The 27425-nt window shown below is 40.6% G+C and overlaps 1 protein-coding gene across 1 annotated transcript in view; it reads left to right on the top strand.

The window, feature by feature from the left end:
- AMPH (amphiphysin) overlaps positions 1 to 27425 on the top strand; it is a 193394-nt gene that overhangs the window by 91396 nt on the left and 74573 nt on the right. Inside the window, exons 3-4 of the mRNA XM_074283200.1 lie at positions 2485 to 2565; positions 22337 to 22391. Coding sequence (XP_074139301.1) covers positions 2485 to 2565; positions 22337 to 22391 — 136 coding nt within the window. The remainder of the gene's footprint in view (positions 1 to 2484; positions 2566 to 22336; positions 22392 to 27425) is intronic.

The raw sequence follows: 27425 nt of genomic DNA, 5'->3' as shown, positions 1-27425 counted from the left end.
TACTCTCTGTCCTGGCCTCCAGAATCAAGCAAAACAAGTCAGATCTCTTGCCTATGACAACCCTCCTTCTGCTTGAAAGAAATTCCCATTCCCCGGTCCTTGCCCTCAGCCTTTTCTTCCCCAGGCCAAAAGCCACCAGTGTCTATAGGTGATCACATATGAATGGCATGAATTCAAGACTCTCTCCATCCTGGCACGGCCTTCTCTAGACATTCTTCAGCAATATCCTTTCTCAAGTATGGTACCTAGGGCAGAAACCCAAACTTCACACCTCTTGGTTTGAATCCAATTAAAAAACCATAAATTTAAATCTTTTTACGAACAGGGCTCTCCTTATCAGCCGAGACTACAAAGCTGAAAGTTATTTTTACTGAATTCCTAAACAAAAGTAATCACCTTACAAAAATGATTATCATTAGTATAACTTTTACGATGTCCCTCCCACTTTAGTTTTGTTCTAATTTTGTTTATTCATCAGTGTTAGGCTAAGTCAGGCATCAAGCATATTTATGGGCCTGCAGTGTGCCAGACAGTATGCTGCTATAAAGAGAAACAAAAATGTGAAATAAGCCATGCACTCAAGGACCTTATGCTGGGTCACTGACTATGGATCTTCCTATCTTTCTTCCCTTCCTTGCCCTCCCCTCCTCCTTCTCCACCTCCTTCTTCTCCTTGTCCTTGTCCTTCTGCTTCTCCCTTCTCCTTGTCTTTGTTCTTGCCTCCTCCTCTTTCTGGTCCTTCTTCTTTGTTGTTGTTGTTGTTCTTCTTTTCATTCTCCTTCTCCTCCTCTTCTGCTTCCTCCTGCTTTTTCTCTTTTGGAATCTTCTCCTTCTGTCTTCTTCTTTTCTTTTTCCTCCTCCTTCTCTCCCTTCTCCTCCCCTTCCTCTTCTTCATCTTCCTCCCCTCCTTATCCTCCTATTCTTCCTCCTACATTTTCTCTTTCCTCTTCTTCTTCCTCCTCTTCCTCCTTTTCTTATATAGGTTTTTCTACATAGATCTAGATCTGGAGATCATATTTTACACAATCTATCCTCCTTTGGCCATTTATCCCTGGCCCTCAATTTACTTTCCATTATGCAGTCCTCTCCCATCTATCCTTCACTGACCCCCAGCTAGTTGGGTGTGTCCATGGGTAGAGGTCTTGAGATCTCAGAATTTCAGCTTCCTGAGCTCGACATAGGTTGTCTGATGGAAGAAAGGAAGGCAAGAGAAGGATTAGGGAAATGGAACAGCATCCATGATGACTTCTGGAAAGAGGAGTTGATGGTCTGGAAAATATGAGACAGACATGGTCATACATGGAAAGGAACCTCTAAGATCACACTGGCTATTTTCAGGAATACAAAAGGTTTTCAGTCTTGCCCCTTCGTTTTACAGATGAGTAACTGAAGCCCATGAGGGTCAAGTGGAAGGACCAAAATCATGGAGGTGACAAGGCTGGTGAAGAGCCTTGAATTTGTGCCATGGGATCTGGAGAAACTGGGAAAGTTTCACTAGAAGAAGAAAAGATTTAGGACCTGAAAGTTGACTTCAAGAATTGTCAGGGCTGTGACATGCAAGAGGGATTTACCTTGTTCTGCTTGTCTCCGGGAGAAGATTAATGACTAGAAGCGACTGACTCAGACTCATTATATGGGAATACTTGTTAACAATAGAAACTGCCTCCAAGTGGAAAGGGCTGTGCAAGATACCGGCTTACCCCCCTTACTGGGCACATTCAAGCAAAGGCTGGATGATTATTTGTTGAGGAGGCAATTCTAGGTGATCGTAAGAGTTCCTTCCACATTTCCTAGTCATTTAAAGTATCATTTAAGATAGCATCATGGGCCGTGGACCAACAATGGACTGGTATTTTCAGAGTATTGTCTTCCTCTTCTGGATCTGGTATCTCTGGATTTATCTGGTCATTTAAAATGATCAGGAAGCTGATGTCCAAAGACTGGGCTCTTTCTTCAAGTTTATAGTGATTAGCAAATCTATTCCATAGACACTGCTAATTTCTCAAAATAAGACTTGGCCAATTCTCTCTCCAGTGGATATGTAACTACATGGAACACATCCTCACCCCATCTGTGTTTCCCCTCCTATACGTCTCTCGTCCATATCCTCCCAAAAGTTCATCGCAGGCGGTCCTTCCAGTGTCTTATAGATCCTTTTCAATTTCTCCTGGCATTATGAAAGTACCATCTTCCACTTCTCATCCCTTGCTCTCACCAGCTTATCTTCTCTTTCACACAATTTCTGGGTATCATCCTGTTCTTCTTTGGCATTCCTACTTGTTTATATGTTGCAGCTTGCTCACTCCCACCATGTCTGGTATTCATAATGGGCATCTTGAATAATACTTTGGAACTGTATGACAGCTGCTCCTGTTAAGAGGGAGAGCTTTCAGAAATGTTCTATTGTGCTCAGCCTGGGACCACAATGACTTGTGTTCCTCAAAGAACATTACTAGAATGACATTTTGTTTTCTTTGTGTACCAGGTTCTTCAGAAACTCGGCAAAGCTGATGAAACAAAAGATGAGCAGTTTGAGGAGTATGTACAGAACTTCAAACGACAAGAGGTGAGTCCCAGGTTTCTTGTTGAATTCCCCACTGGTTCACATGTAACTCAGATACATTCAGACTCATCAGAAAAGTCAGGTAAGATGCCTGCAGATGCCCTGGCAGCAGCAAATGTTTTGTAGAAACTGGGGTCCATTCCAAGAGATCAAACAGGAAGAGGGCCCTTAATTTAGGATGAATTTATTCCAGGATTTTTTGCAAAGCTGATAACAAACTCAGCTAAAATGAATGACAGTCTTTTTTAATGTACATAACTGTAACTTAAGCATTAGAGAAAATTCTACCCATCTTGTGTCTCTTGTTGGAAAGATCCTTCAGTAGATGGCTTTGCTTAATGCAAAATTATTACAGAAGCAGATGTAACTCTTCTACCTCTTATATCCCCACAAGGATTTCTGGAGCCTAAGGAGGCTCTTTCAATGCAGGATTTTAAAACTGTAATCTCCTAAAAGGTAGAGACTTAACTGCTTTGTACAACAAGGCCAGGTGCTTGTTAAATGATAATAAACAGAAATTTCACTTCTGTTGATTTACTGAATCTGAAGCTGAGAAAGTTTGAAAAGAAAAACAAAGTATAATGTCTGGGAAATGAAATGACTTTTCAAAATTGTAATGTGATGGCTAAAGATTGTAGAAAGTAATAAGAGTGAAAAGCCATTGGCAGAGAAAAGATGAAGAAATAGGAGACAGGTGGACTTCTATGGGTGATGAGTATTTCATATGCCATCACTTACAGTTGGTGTAGTAGTTGACTTAGCTTTACTTTTTAAAAAATGAATAATGGGCACATTGAGAGTTGACTGGTTCAAGAGAAAAGGAGTTAATAAAACTTTAACACAGGAGGAGGAATAGGGGAATGGGACCAGGGACCCATCAGTAGAACTTTTAAAGGCAATATGACAGTACTGATGAGTTGAGTTTGTTGCTACTTTGGTTATATTGGCCTGATCCAAAGGCCACAATAGGCTCAGGAACTGTGGGTACCTGGGAAGTAATAGCAAATTAGAATTGCTCCAAGAATAGGCTCAAAGGCCTTAGTGATCACATGAGAACTTGAAAACAGTCTGAGAAATATTGTCTTCTTCATGTGTGTTGGTATGGCAAGGCTGAGCGTTGTACAGTGACCCATCTCAGCACTTTCTTTCCTTGGAGAATCCAGGTTGATTGTCTTAAATCACAGGAAGTCTTCCTATCCTCTTACCACAGAAGGATTTAGCTGGCCAATGTCACTTAATCCATCTCGAGTTGAGCATTAGACCTCAGGCAGCTTGCCCTAAGAATTGATGCACTGAACGTTCTTAGGGATGCACACAACAGGGGACTTAAATACAGACCCATAAGCAGAGCCCCCCATATAGCCATTTTCTCCAGAGCCACGTGTATCTGTTCAAAGAGATCTCCCCGGCCCTCCTCCTCCTGTTACCACATTCAGTTTACTGCCAAAGGCTATGGATCAGGTTAGAAACTTGAATCCAGAGACTTAGGCTCTCCTGTTTTCATGTGTTCCCTTCAGAAAACCTCAGAGTGGACAACTCCAAGGATCTTCTCAGAGCTTTGGGCAGTGATTGTTGCCTCCCTGTCCTCACAGCTGCCTCTCTGATTATGGTGTCCACATCACTGAAGGAAATTGAACTAGGAGTATGGATTTTTGGGTTCTAGTCCCACTTCTGGTCATTCAGTGGACACATTATTCTTTTCTTTTCATATCTATACAATATGGGGTTTAGAGAAGGCGTTTCCAAGAATCCTTCTGTTCTACAATTCAATTATTTCTATCTTCTTCCCTCTTTGGACCAAAACTGGGAGAGGGAAAATGGGAGAATGGGGAGGAGACTATAAGCATGGAGGAAGAATAGTGTGACCCCTGTACACAGTTTACCTAGCCTGAAGATATACACTCTGACCTTTTAAAAATAATTTAATAAATGTTCGGAGAATCGGTACATCCCTCAGAAGGAGCCAGTTATTTTCACCTGCTTAATGACATTTTCATATCCCCAGTAATCCAGAATTCCAACCTTTGGATGCACCAAGCTGTGTTGGTTGTTTCCAGGAGGAGGAATCGTTTGGCAGGGTTTATGTAGGGTGACCTTTTGTGGCATCTCTCTGGGTTCTGTTGCCCGGGCAGGCTCAGATTGGTGGGTTCTTTAAAGAGTAAAAAATTCATGGAGTCTGTTTAGCCAGCAACTGGCAGGTTACCTTTTCCTGCTTCCAAAGTCATAAGGGGATGATTTTTTGTGTTTCTTCTCTAGCATTTATTTTAGCCAATAGAGTATGAAAACAATAACCAAAGCAACAAGTATTTATTAAGCATCTATCATGTACCAGACACTGTGTTAAGACAAAGACAATCCACATTGCCAAGGAGCAGAGACAACACAAAAGGAACTACAAACAAATGAGCTATGTATAGAATAATTCAGAAGTAATCAGCAGAGGGAAGGCATTGGTATTAAGGAAGATCAATAAAAGCTTCTCGAAGAAGATAGGATGCTAGCTGGGACTTGCACACAGGGAATTCAAGAGATACAGACGAGGGGGAGAGAAATCCAGGCATGAAGAACAGCTAGAGAAAATACCCAGAATGAACAGAAGGAGTGTTTTGTTTGAAAACTAGCAATGAGGCCATTATTACTGGATGGAAGAGTCTGTAGGGGAGAGATGAAAAGAATAAGAAGATTGGAAATGGAGGAGGGGGACAGGTTATAAAGGGCTTTGAATACCAGGTAGAAGATTTTAAATCTTTGTTCCTAGGATAAAGAGTAGTGAGAAAACTGGGGGGGAAGGGTGGCGTTTTAGTTTTAAGTTTTTTGGGTTGAGAAATATTTTGATATTATGAAAAAATAATTGAACTCTTTCTTTCTAGATGTTAGCAGATAGAATTATAAATTTGAAGGGATTTTGAACAAGAAATATATTCCTTAAAAGCCAAGTATAAGCATTTGGGAAGGATTTAGTCAATCACAAAACACACACACACATAACTATATATACATATATATATTCTACATATATATAACCATATATATAATAATTATTATATAGCTACATATATATAACTATAAACTATATATATATATAAACTATATAACTATATATATATATATATATATATGTGTGTAACTATAATTATCTGTAACTATATGTATATATAAAGTACCTACTATGTACCAGGCACCCTTCTTATCTCTGGAGATGTAAAGAAAGATGCAAACAAACACAAAACAGTTCAAGGAGTTTATAATCCAATAACAGAGAGAATTATATGCAGACAGGCTATATATAGAATAGATAGGATAAAATTAAAGGAGGGAAAACACTAGAATTAAGGCATATTAGGGACTCGAAGAAAGTCAAGGAAATTAGACAGCAAAAACTAGGAGAAAGAACTGGCTAGCCAGAGAAAAACCTATACTGTGAAGATGGATGGTCTTTTTTGAGGAACAGCCAGGAGAATGATGTCATTGGATCAAAGAATATGCATCTGGGAGTAAGGTGTAAGTAGACTAAGGAGGTAGGAAGGGGACAGATTTTGAAGAGCTGTGAATAACAAAACAGAAGGTTTTATAATCAATCCTGGAGGCAAAATATGAGTCCTTGGTATTTATTGAACAGGTGGGTGACATGATCAGAATTGCATATTAGGACAATCCCTCTAGGAGCTGAATAGAGATTGGGTTGGAGTGGCGAGAGACTGGAGACAGGAAGAGCATCCAAACAACTATTCCAATAGTCCAGGTATGAGATGCTGAGGATCTGCATCAGGATGGGGGCAGGGTCAGAGTAGAGAAGGGGATGGATTAGAGAGATGCTACAGAGGAGAAATCTACTTAAGTTAATTAACATAAGAATTTTGAAGAAGGAGAAGACACTGAAGTCTGGGAAGATCAAGAGTGGCTTCCCAGAGGAGAGAGGCTGAGATCTAAACCTTGAAGTAACATATAGATTTGGAGTGGTTGAGATGAGGAAGGAATGGGAGACAGTTTATATAAAAGCAAAGAGACTGGAAATAAATGTGTCAGATGAAATAATTGATGCCTATGAGCTGACAGGATATATCATAGCGCAAGATTGTGGAGGATTTTGACTGCTAGATGAGGAGGTTATATCTGATCCTAGAAGTGATGATGAGCCAGCAAAGCTTTATGGGTAAGAGGAACAATATTACTGACCTATGAGTTAGGAAGATTGTTTGGGTGACTGGGTGAAAATTGGATTTGAAATAATTAGTTCCAGTAGTCTAGTAGGTTTTCTTTGTCCCATAAATAGGACTGTCTTCCTACCGTCTCTACCACCAATTTTTTTTTTATTTAAAGCCCATAACAATGGCTCCAATTCACCTTTCCAGACCTAATGTGTGTTCTTCCTCTTCACACACTCTAGAATTGAGTCACACTGGGCTTCTTGCTTTTCCTCCCACTTGGCATCCCATGTTCCATCACTGTTCCTCTGAATGGAATGGCATCTATGCCTAGAATGTACTTTTTCCTCCTTCCCTTGTCTTCTTTGAATGGCCAAGCTCAGATCTGTCTAATAGCACCCTTACTTCCTTTTGCCTTGCTGCTAATGATTCTCCTTCCAAAATGATCTTTTATTCATTATGTGTATAATTGGACTATATTTATACATGTAGATATTATTTCTCCATAGTAGAATGTAAGTCCTTTGAAGGCAGGGCTAGTTTCATGTTTGTCTTTATTTTCCCAATGTTTGACAAATGGTAAATACTAATATGCGTGTTAATTGAAGGATAAATATGATCAAAAAGTATTATTTCATATGGGAAATATGGATTTAGAACTGACCTGATTCCCAATGCCCTGGTCCTTTTGGCATCTACTGCAGTGTGGACTGGGGTACTTCCCTACGGTCCTGGTTTGGCTCCAGATAGGTTTGCTCCTTGTAATCATAATTCTTTGCAGATTTGTCTTCCATCCTTATTTCCATCTCCATCATGTTATATAGTAAGCCCCTTGAGAGCAGAAAAGACATGGATTCTGAATTTTACTTTTAAATATTTTTAATGTCTAGCCTCGGGTCTCATTATAAGTTTGATAAATGTCTGTTAAATCAAGCTAGATAGATCATCCTCCCAATCCTAATGTGAACCATGCATGGAAATGAGAATACCTTCCAGTTTTACATAGATTACAGCCAACTCATCCTATAAAGAGAGTTGGGACCATATTTCTCAGGAACTCATGAATAAGTAAGTCTTCTGTCCTCAAAGAACAAGTGGTTAGATTCAGGGTTTCTAATTAGAAAAATCAGCATTGTATATTCCCTTAGTTTTCTTGCCAATGAAAACCCATTGGCTATTACTTCGGTAGTGATATGTGGGCTTTGGAGGAAAGGAGGTGGGTAGGGATTTAACAAGCCAATTAATTCAGGTTCTCATCCACAAAGTGGAAAATGAATGATCTTATAAAATACCAGCAGAACAAAGCACCAATTGCTCCATTGCTATGTCACAGAGAAGGGGATTAAAAATGCATGGAAATCAAGGCTGGGTGCTGTACTCTCTACAGTGTTGGAAGACCAATGGTTGGTGAGAACACGTCTTAGGACCAATAAGAGCCCCAGAAAGAGTTCTTGGCCTTGTTCGCAGGACAGCCAGCCTTTGTGTGAGGCTGGAGTTCTGTCTGGGATTGTGTAGGGAGAGTAGTCTGTGGAGAGGGGGAGGGACAATGTTGAAGAGGGAAAGAATAATACAATTCATGAAAGGAGAAATCCTCATGAGCTCAACTCTGACTCTGAGACTGAATTTGCCCCTGATCAGCCTGCACAAGAACAATAGCAAACCAAATCTCAATTTTAAAATTAAATATTTTCAGTTAACAAATATTTCTTTTCTTCTCACTTTCTCCTCCCTTTATTGAAAAAAAATGAATATATAAAGTCAAAGAAAACAAATTTGAGTATGAAGATTATTCTATTAAGAAGTGGTTTGAGGGGGCAGCTAGGTGGCGCAGTGGATAGAGCACCAGCCCTGAATTCAGGAGGACCCGAGTTCAAATCTGGTCTCAGACACTTAACACTTCCTAGCTGTGTGACCCTGGGCAAGTCATTTAACCCCAGCCTTAGGGGGAAAAAAAAAGAAGTGGTTTGTGCTCATGGGTTAAAGGGGCAAAGTTTTGCACAAAACAGGATCCCAGGTCAGAGAATCTTACAGAAGCGTCAGTCACATGAGACCTCAACAAACCAGCCCATTCTCCAATCCAGATCCCTGGGCTATCTTATCTCACAAGGTCCCCCCTCAAGCCTCTACCTGAAGACCTTCAAGGAGGGGAAACCCCTTCTCCCATCTCCAGACAGTTCATTCTACTTGGGGACAACTCTGATTGTTAGAAAGTTTCCCTGACCTCTATCTCAATTTTATTCCTTGAAATTTCCACCCATTATTCTCAGTTCTGCCTAGAAGGCACTATGGCTATTCTGTCTCAAATAGCCAAGTCTTTGCCCCAGTTCCTGGAGCCTGTCTATCTGGTTATTTTTGTCAACTTTTGATGACAATTGACGGCTAGAAAGGCAGCTTGATATAGAGGGTAGAGAATAGTCTCAGAATAAGAAGGTCTGGACTGAAAATCTTTCTGCTACACCAGTTAGCTGTGTGACCTTGGGTAAATTTATTAACCTTTTGGTGCCATCTCCTCCCCTCCTTCTCCACTCCAACCCAAGTCCATCAACACTCTGAATAAATGAATCGTTCATTTATTAATTCATCAAGAATTTATTAGGTCACTACTGTGTGCCAGGCGCTGGACGAGATTCCAAAAATATAAACAAAAAGCCCCCCCAAAGCTGGTCTGTTTTAGTGGAGGGCGTATTCTGAGCTTACATGCTAACTGGCAAAACAGATCTTCTCCAGAATGTACCTCATCACTCAAGCTCAAATACAGACAGTAAAACAGCTTGATGGATTCCCTTCGTTTGGAGCTGAGCTTACCAAACGTGTTGGTCAGATCTGATAAAAATTGTCTGTGTATTATTGATAGAATATTTTATGTCTTTCTTCAATTTTTGACACTTCTTTAAATTAATGTGACATTATTATAGGACTGACAGATGAGAAATGGACTCCTCTGTAGAGGGAAGAGGCTGTCGCGAAGTAGAGTTCATGAAAAGGAATAAAGACATTTGCATCTTTCAATTAATGTAAGGTTTAAAAATTCCACGAATTTTTTATTTAAAGCACAGTATAATTTATATCATTTGAGCCCTGGCTTCTGTCATGGATTGGGCTAAATTTTTTAAGTGACAACTTTCACAGTTCTAGTTTATTTCCTTACCAAAGGAAATCCAGGGACACAGCAATGTCTGGCTAATTTTTTTCTTCCCAAAGAGGCCTCAGATCCTATAAGGATCTGGACTAACAGACCCTAAATCTATGGCACATAATTTATTCAAAGCAACAAAAAGTACCAAATATTCTTGTACCCAGGTCCCTTGACCACCAGAAAACTCCTCTCCATTTCCATGATTTTATTTGAAAAATATTTCCTAAGGTTGAAATTGTAAAGCTCCCTTTAGCACCAGTTTTTTCTCCTGTTTTTAAAAAAATTTTTATGAAAAGTTTTGAATTCCAAATTCTATCCTTCCCTTCTCTCCTCTCTCTTCTCTTCCTCCCTGATATGATAAGCAATCAGATATAGATTATACATGTGCAATTATGTAAAACATTTCTATATTCGTCATTTTGCAGAAGACTTGAATAAAAGAAAAACAAGCAAAATGAAGAAATTGAAAATATCATGTTTCCATCTGTATTCAAAAAAACCCAGCTTTTTCTCTGGAGGTGGATAGTATGGTTCATCATTAGTTCTTTAGCATTGTCTTGGATCGCTGTATCGCTGAGAATAAGTAATTCACAGTTCTTCATCGTACACTATTGCGATTGAACAATGTTCTCCTGGTTCTGTTCACTTCCCTCAGCATCTGTTCGTGTAAGGCTTTCCAGGGTTTTTCTGAAATCATCTTGTTTGTCATTTCTTATCCACAATAATATTCCATTACAATCAAGTACCACCTGTTTAGATATGCAATGAGGCAGTCTGAGTTGGCCCATATGGCAATTGATCGAATGTCAAATTGGTTTAATTCTCCAGAATTAAATGACGTTGGACTCAGGCTTAAGATCCGTGTTAACAAAATCTCTAGTGGGAGCAGCTAGGGGGCGCAGTGGATAGAGCACCAGCCCTGAAGTCAGGAGGAACCGAGTTCAAATCTGGTCTCAGACACTTGACACTTCCTGGCTGTGTGACCCTGGGCAAGTCACTTAACCCCAGCCCCATGGGAGGGGGGGAAAATCTCTGGCAACATTTGAAGTTCAGAAGGAAATAAATCATCAAAGAGATGGGGTTTAATGAGGGCATAACAGGGATCTTGCTAACCCATAACTAAGGTGACTATTATCCTGCAATTGATGGGCTTCCCTTTGATTTCCAATTCTTAGTCACCACCAAAAGAGCTGCTATCAATGCTTTTGTACAAATAGGTCCCTCCCCTTTTTATTGGATGTCTTTGGGATATAGAACAATCAGTGGTAATTCTGGATCAAAGGTCATGTATAGTTTTATAATCCTTTGGGCAGAATTCACATTGTTCTCCAACATGGTGATAAGTTCAACTCCATCAACAATGTATTACACATTTTTCTTTTTTTATTATAGCTTTTTATTTACCAGATATCTGCATGGGTAATTTTTCAGCACTACAATTGCAAAACCTTTTGTTCCAACTTTTCTCCTCCTCCCCACCCCCTCCCCAAGATGGCAGGTTGACCAATACATATTAAATAAAGTCTCCAAGCCCAGACCCCAATCTCCTCTAGCTTTAGAAAACCTCAGAGGTGGTGCTGGGGAACAGTAACTCTCATCAGTCTATTGTCAGAATTTTAATTTACCCATCCTGCTCCTGTGTCACCTACACACATGCTTACATAGCTGTCTAAGGACAGTCTAAGGCAGACTCTATCATCTCTATGCATTGAGTGATCACTCACAAATAGACTCAATGCACACTCCTTCCCTGGCCCCGCCCTAACTCCCTAGACCCTGGTCTTATTTCCCTCTCCCTCTTCCCTTAAAAGTCAACCATTCAAAACACATTGCTTAATCCTATTTTATTCAGCCATGTCTATCATGTTAATAAAGGGCATCTTTTGTAACTGTGAGAAATGTCTCATGAGTTCTTCACATTATGAACCGCTCTCTCACGGAGTAGCCAGGTACTTTATACCTGCTACTTCCTCAGTAGTACTTCTCAGACACGGCCTTTAAGAACCCAGATTCACGCATATATTCCAAGAGGAAATGACATCTGCCTTCACTTCCTTCTTTCTCTCCTCATTTATGTATCTTCTTCATTAAAACTGGGACAAAAGATAAATGATATTGTTCTTTGGATTCTTTCACTCCATGTCCTTATGAGTCTGCTGTCCTTGCCGCACACCGTGAGCTGGAGAAATTGTAAATGAGCAAACTCCCGCCAGCCTCCCCTTTGACAGGCTTTTGTCCTCTAGCTTGTCAGTGATCTATTAACTTGTCACACGGTGAGACCGGCTCTAGAGCCCTGGGGACTGCCTGCCTCTCCAAAGCTCCGGGATGCTCCAGCTAAAGCACGCTTTGATCCTCGGCGATTGCAGAATAATAGTCGCATTAGTTATCAGTTAGCAAGGTCCCTAATATGCACTCATTAAACCCCATCTCTTTGATAATTTATTTCCTTCCAAACTTCAAATGTTGCCAGAGATTTTGTTAACACAGATCTTAAGTCTGAGTCCAATTTAATTTTACTCTGGGGAATTAAAGCAATTTGACATTTGCTATTTTGCTCCTAACTTTATTCTCCTCCTGTATGTATTTGGAAAGGGAGAAATTTCTGCAAATACCAAAAATAAGCACATAACTCCTGGGGCCACCACTTCTCCATCAGCCTGTGTTTGCCAAGCTAATGCAAGTCTGCTTGTAGACTGGGAGCAGATGCAAGAGACAGATAGAGGGCAAAAGCTGGGGCATCTTTCCTCCTGGGAGAGAAGGAGAAGGCGTACGGGCAGACCAAGGCAGGCTGGCTGTCCTCAGATTTATGGATTGGTTCAAAGCTTGTACCGGCATCTCTCAGCTATTCTTTTATCTATCTTGTAGGTTTCTTGTAGGCTTTGAGGTAGAAAGACAAAAGAGTCCAGAATTTATTCTAGCTTCCAACTTTAAAGCTGTGCTCCTCTTTGTTCCTGGCCATGAGAACCTGAGTGGTGGTCCCAGACAGCTTATGGAACAGTGAGTAGAAGGATCAGAGCTGAATTTGTGCTTGATGTAAGAGGAACGATGTCTTAACAATGGGAATTCCTGTGTGGTCCTCTTCCCTGGGTTGCTATGTGCTGTTCTCCCTTCCTGCTAACTCCATATTGGCCCCATCCATGGTCATCCCATACTGGTCCCATCCATGGTCACTCCATATTACTCTCTTTTCATGGATGCCATGTGAAGATCCTCACCATCCATTTTCCTTCATTCCCTCACCATTCCCTCCCCCTTTTACCTTGTGTTCTGTCCATCTAAATTTGTCAAATGATCTTTAGGTAGCAGAGTAGAAACTCCGCATTCATAGGCTGGAGGCCTAGATCAGTTTCTCAGTTCTGTCACAATCTTTGGTGTGAGCTGATGAGATTTATATCTGCTCTTGAAACCTCAGTTTCCTCATCTGCAAATTGAAGGGGTTAGATTCAATTCTCTCAAACATTCACCTCATCCCCATGTTCCCAAGATTTTTGAAATTTCTCCATTGGAGTTTGGGGTGGTGGTGAGAATTTGCAAGACAGGAGAAGTGAAGATCCAACAGTTTTGTCTCATACCTAAAATATAAACGATCCTTTTTCCACAATGTGGAGAAGAAAAGAAAGAACTCTTGATAAATGGTTTCAATTTGTTTCTGTGAAATATTACAGTTCTGTGGGGCAGGAGATTGAGCTATTTCTACTATCAAATGAGAACCTACTTTGGTTCCAGTTTTTTGCTGCCCTCAGATCCTAAACTGACCTCCTTCCCAATTCAGAGCCATGTCTGTGCCAGTCAAGTCTCAGAAGCGACCCTGACCTTGACCATGCTTTTGGGATGTTCGTGGACTGCCAGGAGTAGCAGTTCTGGATAACGTGAACTCCTAATTGGCTTGCTCAGGGTTGTCTGCCTGGAAAGGAAGGGATGATTTCTTCCCACCTCCTCTCCTGGGCAAGCTTAGTACTATTTCTCATGAACAAAAAGAACTGAGTACTCATACTCTGTCACAAACAGGGACCTAGTTCACCATCTGGAACTCGTGCCCATATCCTTGTCATTCACTCTCCAAGTTCAGCTGCTTGGGGAATACCAATGCAGTTCACCCCTCCTCCCCCAAGAGAATTGTAATCTGGCCCAGATCCAGAAAAAGGAGAGAAAACAGCCTTCAAGGTCTCATGTGGCCTGTATGGATTTTGGGTTCTACCATTAAGCTTGAATAACTCACCCAAACTTTTTCATAAATTCTGATTTTCAATGTCTATTGGACCAGAGGAAAAAATGACTTTTTAATAAATGTTTATCTAGTCTTAGAATAGGAATTGGTCCAGAGCATTCTGCAGAGTCTAATCTAACATTGGGTATTTGCCAAATTACAGAAATATCCATCTGAAAAGGAAAACCTGGAGTTCCTGGGGCCATACCCTTTAAACTGGACTCATGGGAATATGTCTTGAAGGGGCTAAGCTTTGGAGGACCCACCCTCAGTCCATCCTGCCCTAATGGGCGATGGCCCAGAGCTCACTACTTCAAACCTGTCCCAATCCTTCAACCATGCTTTACCCCAGTGATCTTCCTGCTCCACCACCCTACACCATCCTGTGTGTCCCCCTGGACCTACTCCTTTTACTGCTTGTTTTGGAGACAGTTATCAAATCAATGCTTTTATTCCTTCTGAAAGTTGTCCCTCAATAACATCATGGCTCTATCTCCATTCCTGTGAGAAGCCAGACTAAGAGATTGCCTTTCCTGATCTCAATTTCCCATGTAGATAGTCTTCTAGTAAAAATTCTCACTTCTTTATGCCTGATTCTCTTTTCCATCTGTATCCCAGTCCTCAGCCCATTTCTTGACATATAGAGCCCAATACTTGACTCTTTCCCTCTTTGTTCCTTCACTCCCTCTTTCCTTTCTTTCTTCCACTCTTTCTCCCCTCCCTTCTTTTTCATAAGGGGCTTCAACAAATGAAAACATTATCTGGGGCAGAGATATCGGATCAGTGTAGTGTCCGATGCTGACTTAGATCTGATGGTGAAATGTGCCTGCCACATCTGGGCAGAGAAGGGGGAGGCTAAATGTGTAAATCTCAGACATGAGAAGAGTCCATTTGTTTGGCCCAACTGTACTTAATTTTTTTAGACAACGGAGGTTTTAAATTTTTTTGTTGGATAAAAATGTAGGGGAGAAAATGATCTTGATGAACTGTGTGCTGGTAAACATTTAACAATTGGCTCTCCAAAAAAAAAAATGACACTTTTAAATCTAATCTGCATTGTTAATATTTACTTTATGACTTTTAAAAATCAAAACAATCCACAAAACAATGACTCTAACTCTAACTTTCACATTTGCTGATTTCTGAGTCCCAAATGTTCACATCAAATATTTAACACTCCTCTTTCCAGAGCCAATCTAACTTGACTTGAGAAAACCCCTAGAAGAATTTGATGTCATTTGCTGAATGGCTGGTTAGTGAGGTGAATCAAGTCCAGGATGTTTCTCCTGCTTTGTCTTTAGTATGGTCCCCCTTCACCGGCTCCTCAATCTTCTGTGTCACTTCATGGCTTCTTTCTGACATTTTGGGCCATGATTTTCCTGCTTTATCTCCACCCTTTGGTTCTCCAGCCTGCTTTCCTCTTGGTGGATAATGAGCTAGTAACTTGTCTAATGCTGATTCTGTACCAAAAGGGAATATTAGAAAAATATGAATAAATCAGCAATACAGATTTTCAAGCACCATATTGATTCCATTCAACTCAGAGGCTGTATCCAATTAGCCTCTCAGTGGACCTGGGCCTGTTTAAATGCTATTCAGGGCTAGGATAGTTATGTTAAGCTTTATAGGGTCCATGGGATGTTCAAGGAGGATCAGCACCTCTCGGGGGAGGGCTTGCTGAGTGCTTTCCAGGGCTCCTTGTGCACCTTTGTTGTCCACCTTTCCCAAACTCTCACCTGTGGTTCCAAGAAGCTGCAGCGTAGGCCGTGGCCACATCCCAAAGCCCATCACAGCAGATGGGCTGAAACAGGTTGAGGGGAACCCACTGGTGAATCAGAGGGATGTCTATCTCAAGCATGGGAAGATGTCCCCAGGAGAAATGGGCCCGTGAGACTGATTGTTCCAATGACTACAAAGACAGCTGAAGGATAGTGGCTGTTTAAGTTGGTTAGCCATCAAAGACTGTATCCTGGGTCATTGCCAATGCTTCTGACTTTTGTCCTGTCACCGGGTTTTGATGGATCTGAGAGGGAGGTGGATGAGTGTGCATTTTTGCCTTATTTACAATTCACACAGGAGTCAAGAGAATGTTAATGGTTCTGTTTGAAATGAAGGATGGACAAGAATAATTTGAGTTGGATTAGAAATTTGTAGAGGGCTTCACCCATTCTGAGATTCCATGGGGAAAAAAAAAATCTCTCAGGGTTGGGCCGGGGTTGGCCGTCCATTTGCCACACTGGTGAGACTGAGCCCTTTCTCACCACAGTCCAACCTGGATCCCCAGAAAGGAGCACAAAGGAGATTTGGGCAGGCCGTCCTGCATGATTTTGCACACTGCACTCAGCACCCCTGAAGACACAGAGCCCATCCTCCCTCCTCATTCACTACAAATTAGTCCAGATATTGATCTCTCCTAGGATCATTCCTGATTTATGAGATTCCTCCTTTTTCTCTAAAGAAATTTTTCTGGCTAGAAGCATCCCTTGGAATAAAATATATGGTCCTTGTGTTCTATTGGCAAAATCCTAGAAAATACTCAACAGCACAGTGAACAGAGTGCAAGAACTGAAGTAGGAAGGCCTAGGTTCAAATGTGGCTTTAGGCACTTATTAAGCTAAGTGATCCTGGGCAAGTCACTTAATCTCTGCCTATTTTTTTTATCCTCTAAAATTAGTGTGAGTTTCAAATGGGATAATATTTGTAAAGCTCTTTGAAGATCCAAAAACACTAGAGAAATGCTCATCACCATTATTAGCTGCACTTGGGGCTGGCACCGCCTCATTTCTCTTTAATTTCTCCCCCCCCCAAACTTTATTCAGCTGAAACACCAGAGTGACTAAAGACCCATTAATTGCCAAATCCAGGGGGCTTTTTTTTTAGCCTTCTTCCTTTGTCTTCTCTCAGAGCATTCATTTCTTCCTTTCCTTGGATTCTCTCTCCTCTCAGGATTTTTATGACACATCTCTGTCTTGGTTCTCCTCCTCCCTCTTTGACCATTCCTTCTTGGTATTTATTATTGGTCATCATCCATATCAAACTCCTAACTCTGGGTCTTACCCCAAGTACTGGCCCAGGCCCTCTCCTCTCTACATCTGAGATTTTTAAGTTTTTTTTTTTTTATCTTTTGAATAGTCTCATAAAGTCTACATACCTCTTATCAGAATCATGTTGTAAAAATGCATAAAATACATAAGATTACAAGAAAAACAAATTAGATTATAATCCATTAATCAAAATATTTTTTAAAAATAGTCCTTAAGTTGACAAGTTTTGCTTTACACTGCTCTGTCTTTTCTATTTCTCTGGCTCTCTGGCTCTGATTCTCTGTCTCTCTGTCTAGCTGACTGTTTCTGTCTCCATCTCTCTCTGTTTCTTTCTCTGTATCTCTGATTCCATTTCTCTTTGGTTCTGTTTTTCTGCTCTGGCTCTGATTCTCTGTGTCTCTTATTTGTCTCTTGCTCCATTTATAGCTCTCTCTCTTTTTGCATGCTATCATCCCTATTTTTTTTTAAATAATGTGTTGTGATATGGGAGCCACCTGCCAGTGGCTGCTGGAGATCTAATCAGACCTGTAGAATGGATCTCTTCCTGTGAGAAGATGATGATGATATAAGGAGACTGAGAGGCCGTTGCTGTTCTCTGACCTCTCCACTGAGAGGCAGTTGAGTTGTCTGCCCTCCTTCCTTTTCCCTCTGCTTCCAATTTATCTCCTTCCCAGTCCAGCAACTTGTGGCAGTAAAGGCTGCCCAGCAACTCCTTCAGATGTTGTGATTCACAGCTGTGGAGGCTCTCGGATAACTGACCTGCCCCTTCACCCAAGCATGATCCTTAACAATAATGGGTTTTTATTTTCCAAAATACATACAAAGATAGTTTTCAACATTCACCCTGTAAAACCTTGTGCCCATATTTTTCTCCTTCCCTCTCCACCTCCCTACTCCCCTAGGCAGCAAAAAAAAAAATCCAATTTCTCTCTCTTTGTGTCTGTGTCTGCCTTTGTCTCTCTGTCCATCTCTGTCTCTTTCTCTCTGTTTCCATTTCTCTTTGTCTTTGGCTCTGTCAGTCTCTCTTTCTCTGCCTCTCTGTCTATTTCTGAATCTGTCTCTCAGTCTGGCTCTCTCTGATTCTTGCTCTCTCTGTCTCCTGCATCTCATTAGCTCCCATGAGTTTAATTATCCTCTTATGTAGAGGATTCCTAGATCTATCGATCCAGCCCAAATCTTTCACCTTAAAACTCCAGTCTCATATTGTCAACTGCTTATTGGGCATTTTAATCTGAATATCTTTTAAGGGTCACCTCCACCATGACTTCTACATGAAGCCTTTCTTTATCTCCCCAGACCTAATGCCTCCTCCCTAACCACCTGGAATTTTTTTATGTTTTATAGTTATTACAAATTATTTTTACTTTGCACATATATATATGTATATATATATATGTGTGTGTGTGTGTGTGTGTGTGTGTGTGTGTGTGTGTGTGTGTATGTGTACATTTGAAACCTTCTCATCCACACATCATCTACAGCATGATCCCTAATAGTATGAAAGTTCCATTAAGGCAAGGGCTGTGTCCTTCATGGTTTGTTATCTTTAGCCTCTCACCCTGTGCTTAGTGCATATTACTTGTTTAATCCAAGCTTGTTGGGTAATCAGGAGCACGGGCCAGTAAAAGCAAAAAATTGAAAAATTAATCATTTTCCCTCTCAGATCCTAAGCAATGTAGGAGCAAAAAAAAAGGCTCTTCTTACCAACATTTTCCTTTTTAAAAAACCATTGCCATTCCCCCTTGATTCAAGGACACAGCATCCCCCACTGAATGAAGGGATTCACTCAGTTTTCAGAGGGCTCCTTGTGCAATCTTTTGAGCCAGCAGAAGGAACCGATCCCTCCTCAGGAGCTGGTCTCATCTATGGGACTATTAGAAATGGAGCCACCTTGGTCAGCTCCTTCATCTGCTCTTGAGTGAATCAGTCTCTTAGAAACTGGACGTTTGCTGCTGACGGTGGAAACGAGGGCCTCACTCTGATCTGGAAGTCAACAGTTACCACAAGTTTAACGATCCCAAATAACTGTTTGTATCCTCAGAACCTAACGATTCCTGCAACATAGGAGGTGAGGGACAGGAACAAATGCTCGAGGCACCATAGGACCCATAGCATTGGACCTTGCATCAGTAAAACTTGAGTTCAAATTAAGCCTGTTATTAGCTGCGTGACCCTGAAAAAGAAGCTTAACTACTGTCTAATAATAATAATAATAATAATAATAATAATAATAATAATAATAATAATAATAATAATAATAATAATAATATCTACCTCCCAGGAGGTTCAAATGAGATAATTGTAAACCTGTTAGCAGGGTACACATAGGAGACAGTCTCTTTTCATTTAGATAGTCTTATTCAGGACCTACTAAGTGCCAGATATTGTGCTAAGTGCTTTACCAAAAAAATGTGCCCTTTATTTGAGGACCTTAACAAATGTTTAGTGATTGGTTGGTTGGTTGGTTGATTGATTTCACAGGAATAATGTCCCTGGATCTACTGTGTATAAAGATGGACTGGAGAATACGGTATTTTAATGGTGACGTTTACAAACTCTCCATTTTTCACCCTCTATAACTACAGCCTTGTATACACTAATTGCTGAAGGCTGATGATTTCCACTCGTCTTCCAGGATACATTTCTTTTTTTTTCCAACACTCTGAAAATATCCTTTTGTGTTGATCTCTATAGAAAGTCATCCTTGTATTTATTGCAGCTCATTTCAGCTTCTCTTAAAGAGATTAACTAGCCTTCATTCTAGGCTTACTGTTGGGTCAGACATCAGATTTCATCTGGGATTCCAGAACTTAATACATTTTGCTCTTCCTCTTCTTGCCTTTTTTCATTTCTAGACATTCTCGGAGAGTTTATGACTCTCCAGGCTCACCCTGACGCATCCAATTTCTAGTTATTGTTGTTTTAATCCATTCGTTTTACTTTCCCTGAGACTAGCCTTAAATTGGTGTACAATGTTCTAAGGAAGGTGGGGGGAGGAGGGTGGATCTACAAGTAGAAAAACCCATTTACTCAAGGAAATCTTTATGCCATTGCTCACACAAGGTATGGTTGGTAAGAAAATGGCAGCTACTCACCTTCCATTCTGTTTCTCTTTGTCCTTCTATTTTTTCCCTCTCTCTGTTTCTCCCTCCTCCATCTCTCACTATCTTTTTTTATTTAAAAAAGATATGGAGTTTGTATGAAGAGATTTAGTTGAAGATTTATTTCCTATTTTGTTTATTTGTCAAGTCAGTATTTTGTACAAACTTTTGTACAAACTGTGTAATGTTGTATCCTCTCTTATATTGTACGTTCTTTGAGGGCAGGGACTGTTTATTTTTGCTTTTGGATACTCAGCACCCAGCACACTGGTTGACCCCATATTATCATATAATAAATGTGTTTTGAATTGAAGTGAATTATTAAGATGATAATTGTGAATAGATTTTAATTGGGTCCACGTGGAAGGGCCAAGAGACCACCCTTCCTTGGGGGAGAGGGGTGAAATTTTTTTCACTCCCATCTGAGCACACTTGACTTCTAATTTTGCCATTCTTTTGGCCTTGGATGTATAAGATGTCTAGGAGAAGTTCCAATATCTCTAAGAAAATGTCAACAATTCAACTTTTATTGATTTTTTGCCTGTGAATAATTTATCTTTGCACGTTCAGTGGTTGTCCTACAGTTCTCTGAAGAGAAATTTCTTAAGAGCTGCCTCTGAGTTTGTGTCTCTAGAGAGAATTATTTAGAACTGTCTGGCTCTTGGAAACTTCAGTTCGTTTTGGGGAGGGAGGGAGAAGTGTCAGAGATGGAGGAAAGCACAAAGAGGGAGAAGAATATTCTGTAATAACCAAGTTCTTCAGGAATGACTGGCAGGCCAATTAGAAGAGAATGGGAAGTGTGCTGAGAGAAGAAATAGAGAATGAGGCTAGAGGGGGGAGAAGTTAAACTGAGGAGGGGAATCTTAAATGCTAGACTGAAGAATTGGGAGAGGAGTCTAGAAAGAGCAGCAAAAACAGATAATTATAGGATCATAGAGCATGAAATTTGGCAGAGATCTAGTCCAGTTTTTTCTTTTCACAGATAAGGAAACTGAGGCAAACAGAAGTGAAATGATTTGCTGAGGGTCACATAGCTAAAAATGTCTGCGAAATTATTTAAACTCAAGTTGTTCCAACTCCTCGTTCAGGGTTCTATTCTAGAACTGTAAGACTTGGCTGCCTTCGACCTGTAACTTAGGAAGCTTTTTAAGCAGCTGGTAAGGAGGGAAGAGCCAGGAGCCACGAGGCAATTGGGGTAGTTCAGGTAGTTCAAGCTAGAGAGGTTCGGGCCTCAGCGGGGGTCATGTCTGTGTGACTGGAGAGAAGGAGGCTAAACCCCAAAGAGGCTGGGTGGGTAAAATCAACAACTGATGAATTCTATAGAATTGGGTCTTTTCCTGCATCATGCATGGAGCTATAGCCACATCTGTGTTATAGACATCATCTTCACATTGAAACCGTCCTGATTTTACTAACAATAATAACAGTCCAGCTGCCATTTTTACGTCAACTCACACAGAGTATAAGATGAGAAGAATAAGCTTATAGCAATAGAAGCCACCAGTTCTAACACTCTAGAGTGGTCTTCTCACAACATCCTTGTGAAATAATTAGAGTAGAATAACATTATTTCATGTTTACAAATGAGGAAAATGAGGTTCAGAAAGATGGTCATATGTGGGTATTCTGGATGTGTTTGTGCGTGAGTGTGCTTGCAAATATTGATTCATTTTAGCTAACATTTATTAGACTCTTGCTGTGTACAAAGCATTCACTGTGCTTGGCTTTTAGCTTTAAAAGACTAAAATGGAACAGTCCATCCATGAGCTTCTATTCTGTTAGGGGAAAAGGAAGAACATGCTCTATTACAACTCTCTGTTTTGATCACCTTTCATTTCCCTTTGCTTAATTAATTTTCAGTTGAATCTTATACCTCTTAAAACCTGAGCACGTCAACATCAGTGTGCCTGGAATCAGTGTACCCATTTGGCATAAAGGAACTCCTGGTGAGCAAATTCCCTCCATGGATGCTGATAGGTACCTAGTCTGTACTTAGAACCTTAATAGGTTGCCCAGAGGAGCAAAGAGAGCATATCTTTTGGTTGGATCCAAAGCAAGGTCTTTGAACGAAGTGCCAGACTCTTTTGTGTGTTTAAATTCCAATTATGAACCTCTATTATCTCATTTCTGTTATTTTTCAGGCAGAGGGTACGAGACTTCAGAGAGAACTCCGGGGATATTTAGCAGCTATCAAAGGTAATGTCTCCGAGATGTTTGCTATAAAATAGCCTGCAAGAGATGGGAGAAGAGTCTCATAAAGAGCTGGGGTTTGGTGGGTGGGGGAGGGGAGCAAAGGCCCTCACCCCAAAGTAGAGCCTAGATGATGGCTGAGTGGGGAAACTGGTTGAATACACTTGGACCTTTCAGCTATAGCCAGCTATATGTAACAACACCATAACTGGGGTTTCCTCAAATAGGATAGCAAGATATTTGGTGGGTTTGTGAATTTACCAGTATGAACCCTTCCTTTGCTGAGTGAGATCATGACCCTTCCCTGCCTCAGTAGACAGTCTACAAGTTGCTGTGGCAAAAACATTCATTAGCTCAAGTATAACCTACCAAGGATTAGCTATTTGAAATTTAACTAGACTTGTCATTGGAACACACACACACATACACACACACACACACATCATTGCCAGATCTGTCTTTGAAGTCCTTCCAGCTTTATCGGATCTACCAGAACACATGCTTCATGAATCCAGCCTTTAAGAAGTCTGTTTGTCTCTACCATGATGCAACTTTAGGACATCATCATAACACAAGTCATTGGAACACACACACACACACACACACACACACAGATGCACACACACATACAAAACACACACACACACACACACACACACACACACACACACACACACACCATTGCCAGATCTGTCTTTGAAGTCCTTCCAGCTTTATCGGATCTACCAGAACACATGCTTCATGAATCCAGCCTTTAAGAAGTCTGTTTCCACCATGATGCAACTTTAGGACATCATCATAACACAAGTCATTGGAACACACACACACACACACATACACACACACAAAAAACCACACACAAAAAAAAAAACCACACACACACACACACACACACACACACACACATCATTGCCAGATCTGTCTTTGAAGTCCTTCCAGCTTTATCGGATCTACCAGAACACATGCTTCATGAATCCAGCCTTTAAGAAGTCTGTTTGTCTCCACCATGATGCAACTTTAGGACATCATCATAACACAAATTTCTAGGGTGATAAAATTGTTCGGAGTCATTGTGCAATTACAGCCTTGTGAGGTGGGTAGTCAAAGTTATTCTCATCCCCATTTTAGAGATAAAGAATTGAGGCTCAGAGTGAAATGCTTTATCCGTAGTCACACGGCTGGGCAATAAGAAAGTTAAGACTTAAACTCACCCTCTGGTTCTAAGACCAAGGTTTTTCCATCACAATTTGCTCCATCTCCCTATACTGATATCAATATCATTTGCTGGAATTATTTGTAATGAGCCTGCAGAGGACTCATTCAATCCCAGAAAATACTTATTTTATCCACCTGAGCCAAGGTCCTCAGAGCATTAAACACAAAGGAACTCTAGTTGGAAAGCAACCAGTCCAGCTGCCATTTCTATGGCAACTCACCCAGAGTATAAGATGAGAAGAATAAGCTTATAACAATAGAAGCCACCAGTTCTAACACTCTAGAGTGGTCTTCTCACAACATCCTTGTGAAATAATTACAGTAGAAATAACATTATTTCAAGTTTACAAATGAGGAAAACGAGGGTCAGAAAGAGTAAGTGATTGGTTAATCTAGAAATGATAGAGAAGGGATTTAAACTGAGATTCTCTACCTTGTTTCCTCATTGATAAAATGAGGGGCTTGGACTACATGACCTCTGAAGTTCTTCCCACTTCTAAATCCTGTGATTTAGATACACTGTCCCTTGTACTGTGCTTCCAATGACTAATTTTTTTTAAACAAATCCATCTAAATGAGTGTTTTGCTTCAAAATATTCCATTTGGAAGGTTTCATATCTATTCTAATGATGCTGTTATTGGTTTAGAACAGGGCTTCTCAAACTATGGCCCGTAGGCCAGATGCGGCCACTGAGGACATTGATGCGGCCCGCCGAATTATAGCAAATGGGCTGAGGGGCAGAGACAGAGGGTGAATTTTTGTTTTTACTATAGTCCAGACCTCCAACAGTCTGAGGGACAGTGAACTGGCCCCTATTTAAAAAGTGTGAGGACCACTGGTTTAGAACATACTGGAGTTTGCCTCAATCCATCTCCATTCATTCATTCATTCTTTCAACAAGTAGAAAATATGAAGAATAAAAAGTAGATAAAACACAGTTTCTTCTCTCAACCTTACAATTTATTCAGACTTTTAAAACATATAAATAAATAGCTAGAAAACAGAGTAAGAGAGTGGGATTCCCCCTAAAAAAAATCTTAAAATACAATAATGAAAAAAAAAAAAAAAGGTGAGGAGAAGATAAGTAGCTTGGGAAATTTTGAAATTCTTTTTTTAAAAATGGTGTTAAACTGAATAACTTTGTGGTTAATTGTTTAGCACTGAATAAAATTCAAAACCCAACCATTATTCAAATATACAATTTGGAGTTGTACCCTGCTGTAAGAATCTGGCAAATTATGGGCAACAAGAACGAGAGAGAGCTTTTGTAATGAGGTCAAAGGAAGGAGAAAACATATGTGAACTCACTGAGACGTGCATTCCTCCTCAGGTCACATCGGGGTTTTTCCCATTAAGGTCCAAATACATCATGAGCGACATATGGACGGCTCTTGCCAAGGCTGACAGTAGGCTTCACCTCTTCGATGGGGTGCACACTCATGTATAACAGCTGACAAAAGAAAGCTGCAAGATGATATTTGCTAATTAGAATGGATGTGATGCCCAAGAAAAATAATGCAGGAATGAGAGAGATCGCTTCTGATTAGAATACTCGCTGATGACTTCCCACAAGAGTTGTCATCTGCACTTTTGGGGGATTTCTGCCAGCAGGAAGGGTAGGAAGCTCAGGGTTGACAGAAAGAATGGTGGGAGCGGCTTCTGCTGGTCTGGTCTAGGTTTTTGACAGTCAGCCCTCATGTCCATGAGGTAGATTGATGGTAAGCCAGTTATGCACTGATAAATTTCCATACCTGCTTAATGGAGACAGTTTTGAGAAAGTTTCTTAAACTTTTTCCACTTGCAACCCCTTTTTGTCTGAGACAACTTTACAGAAACCTGAGTGTATGTATGTATATATATATATATATATATATATATATATATATATATATATAATAGTGTATATATATAATTATATAGTTATATAATAGTGTATATATAATTATATAATAGTGTATATATATAATTATATAATGTATACATATAATTTTATATATAATTATAACATATATAATAGGTGTATAAATTAATCATTTATTAATAATAAATCACATTTTGTAACCCCTGCATTCAGCTATGTAACCCCATATGGGGCCCTGACCCACAGTTTAAGAAGCTTTGAATTATGATGATAAATTCAGGAAACATGTGGAAGATCGAGGTATTGACAAGAATATCAATTTTCAAAATATCTGCTTTTTGAGGTTTATTTTTAAACATCAAGGATTAGTTAGAAATGGGTCTTGAAATTTGCCTCCAAGTTCCTTTTTACTCAACACAAATTAACTCCCAGGAATGACAAAAATAAATAAATCCTTTCAACTTTGGCATTAAGCTTCTGAGATCTTTTGTTTTCTTCCCAAGAATTGTGAGGTTCCCTGGCCTGTAACGTTGTTGTGTCCAGGGCAGTAGGGAAAATTGCATGAAGGGTGTCAATAGACCATTCTTCCACAAGCATTTATTAAGGACGTAATAATGAACCATGCTTTGCAATAGGTACTGAGGAAGCAAAAATCGGGGAGCACAGGACTGGGCCCTGAAGAGGTACCCCGCCCCCTGTGGTTTTCTTCTCCCCCCTTTCCAGTACTCAAGTCTGGATGGACAGTATAAAGGTCCATTACTCAATGGCCAGGGCTTCCCAGAGGCAGCCTTAGGATGAGGATGCCGGCACCCTCTGCAGGGCTGCTGCAATTGTGGCTGCCTTTCTATCTCCAACAAGTCTATCATGACCTCTCTGAGGATGGCAGCAAAATGGGCTTTTGCTTATTTGCACAAAATCAGGATGGTGGTGGAGGGCAGGGGTGCCAGGCTTTTGAAGCACAGAAAGAGCAGTCAGAGGGAGTCTTGATGCAGCAGTATGGGAGTATGGTATCACTCCTTCGGGGGAGCTCACTTATTTGGGGGAGTCAGCTATGAGAGAAGAGGTCTGATACAGGGACTTTAAGTCAATGGGCTCAGGGTCGTTTCTCAGTAATGTCACTTCCAGTGTGAGTTCGAACAAATCTCTTAATTCCTCTGTGCCTCAGTTTCCTCATCTGTCAGATGAAGGAGTTAGCCTCTAAGGTCCCTTCCAGCTCCAAGCTGACCTTAGGATTCTATTTGGTAAACTCAACTCTTCAGAAACCAGCCAAGAATAGAGCTGGGAAATGGCCTCTGGGGAGCCCAGACAACTGCTTTACTCATGGGCAATCTTGGAGGACCCAACCAGAGCCCAGTTATTCTGTCTATACACAATTATAACCATTTGGGGTAACTTTTCCCAGGACTCAGAGGCACTGAGACCAATGGGAAATCAGAGGCAGCAGTAGAGAAACACACACACACACACACACACACACACACACACATACACACACGATTTTAAAGATCAAATACAGGAACTGAGAAAGCAAGCAATCTGCAGCCATTTGGTCGAGGAGAAAACATTCCTGTAGCTTTCCCTATACAGCCCCTGCACTCCATCATTCACAAAGTCCACTTTAAATTCAGGACCTTGGTGGGGTGGGTGCTCCTCCAGGGGCCCAGATCCCAGGCCACTCTAATAATTAGGACACATCTAAATCTTTACGTGAATGATGTCATTTAAGCTTTCCAATAACTTCGAGGGAAAAGGGATATAAATATTTACCCATTGACAGATTAGGAAACCAAATGTGTCTTGATTGCAGGCACTTTTGAAACTTCAATTTTTTTTATTCCTTTCCTCATTCTCTCCCTCCCTTTCTTCCCTCCCTTCCTCCTTCCTTCCTTCCCTCCATTTATCTATTCCCATCCTGAACTCTGTTACATTCAGGGTACAATTGCCCAGATCTCCCATGTAGAAT

The sequence above is a fragment of the Sminthopsis crassicaudata genome, chromosome 1 (assembly GCF_048593235.1).
Source record: "Sminthopsis crassicaudata isolate SCR6 chromosome 1, ASM4859323v1, whole genome shotgun sequence".
NCBI classification, from domain to species: Eukaryota; Metazoa; Chordata; class Mammalia; order Dasyuromorphia; family Dasyuridae; genus Sminthopsis; species Sminthopsis crassicaudata.
Note: the sequence above shows the minus strand (reverse complement) of the source record. Positions and strands in the feature narration are given on the sequence as shown.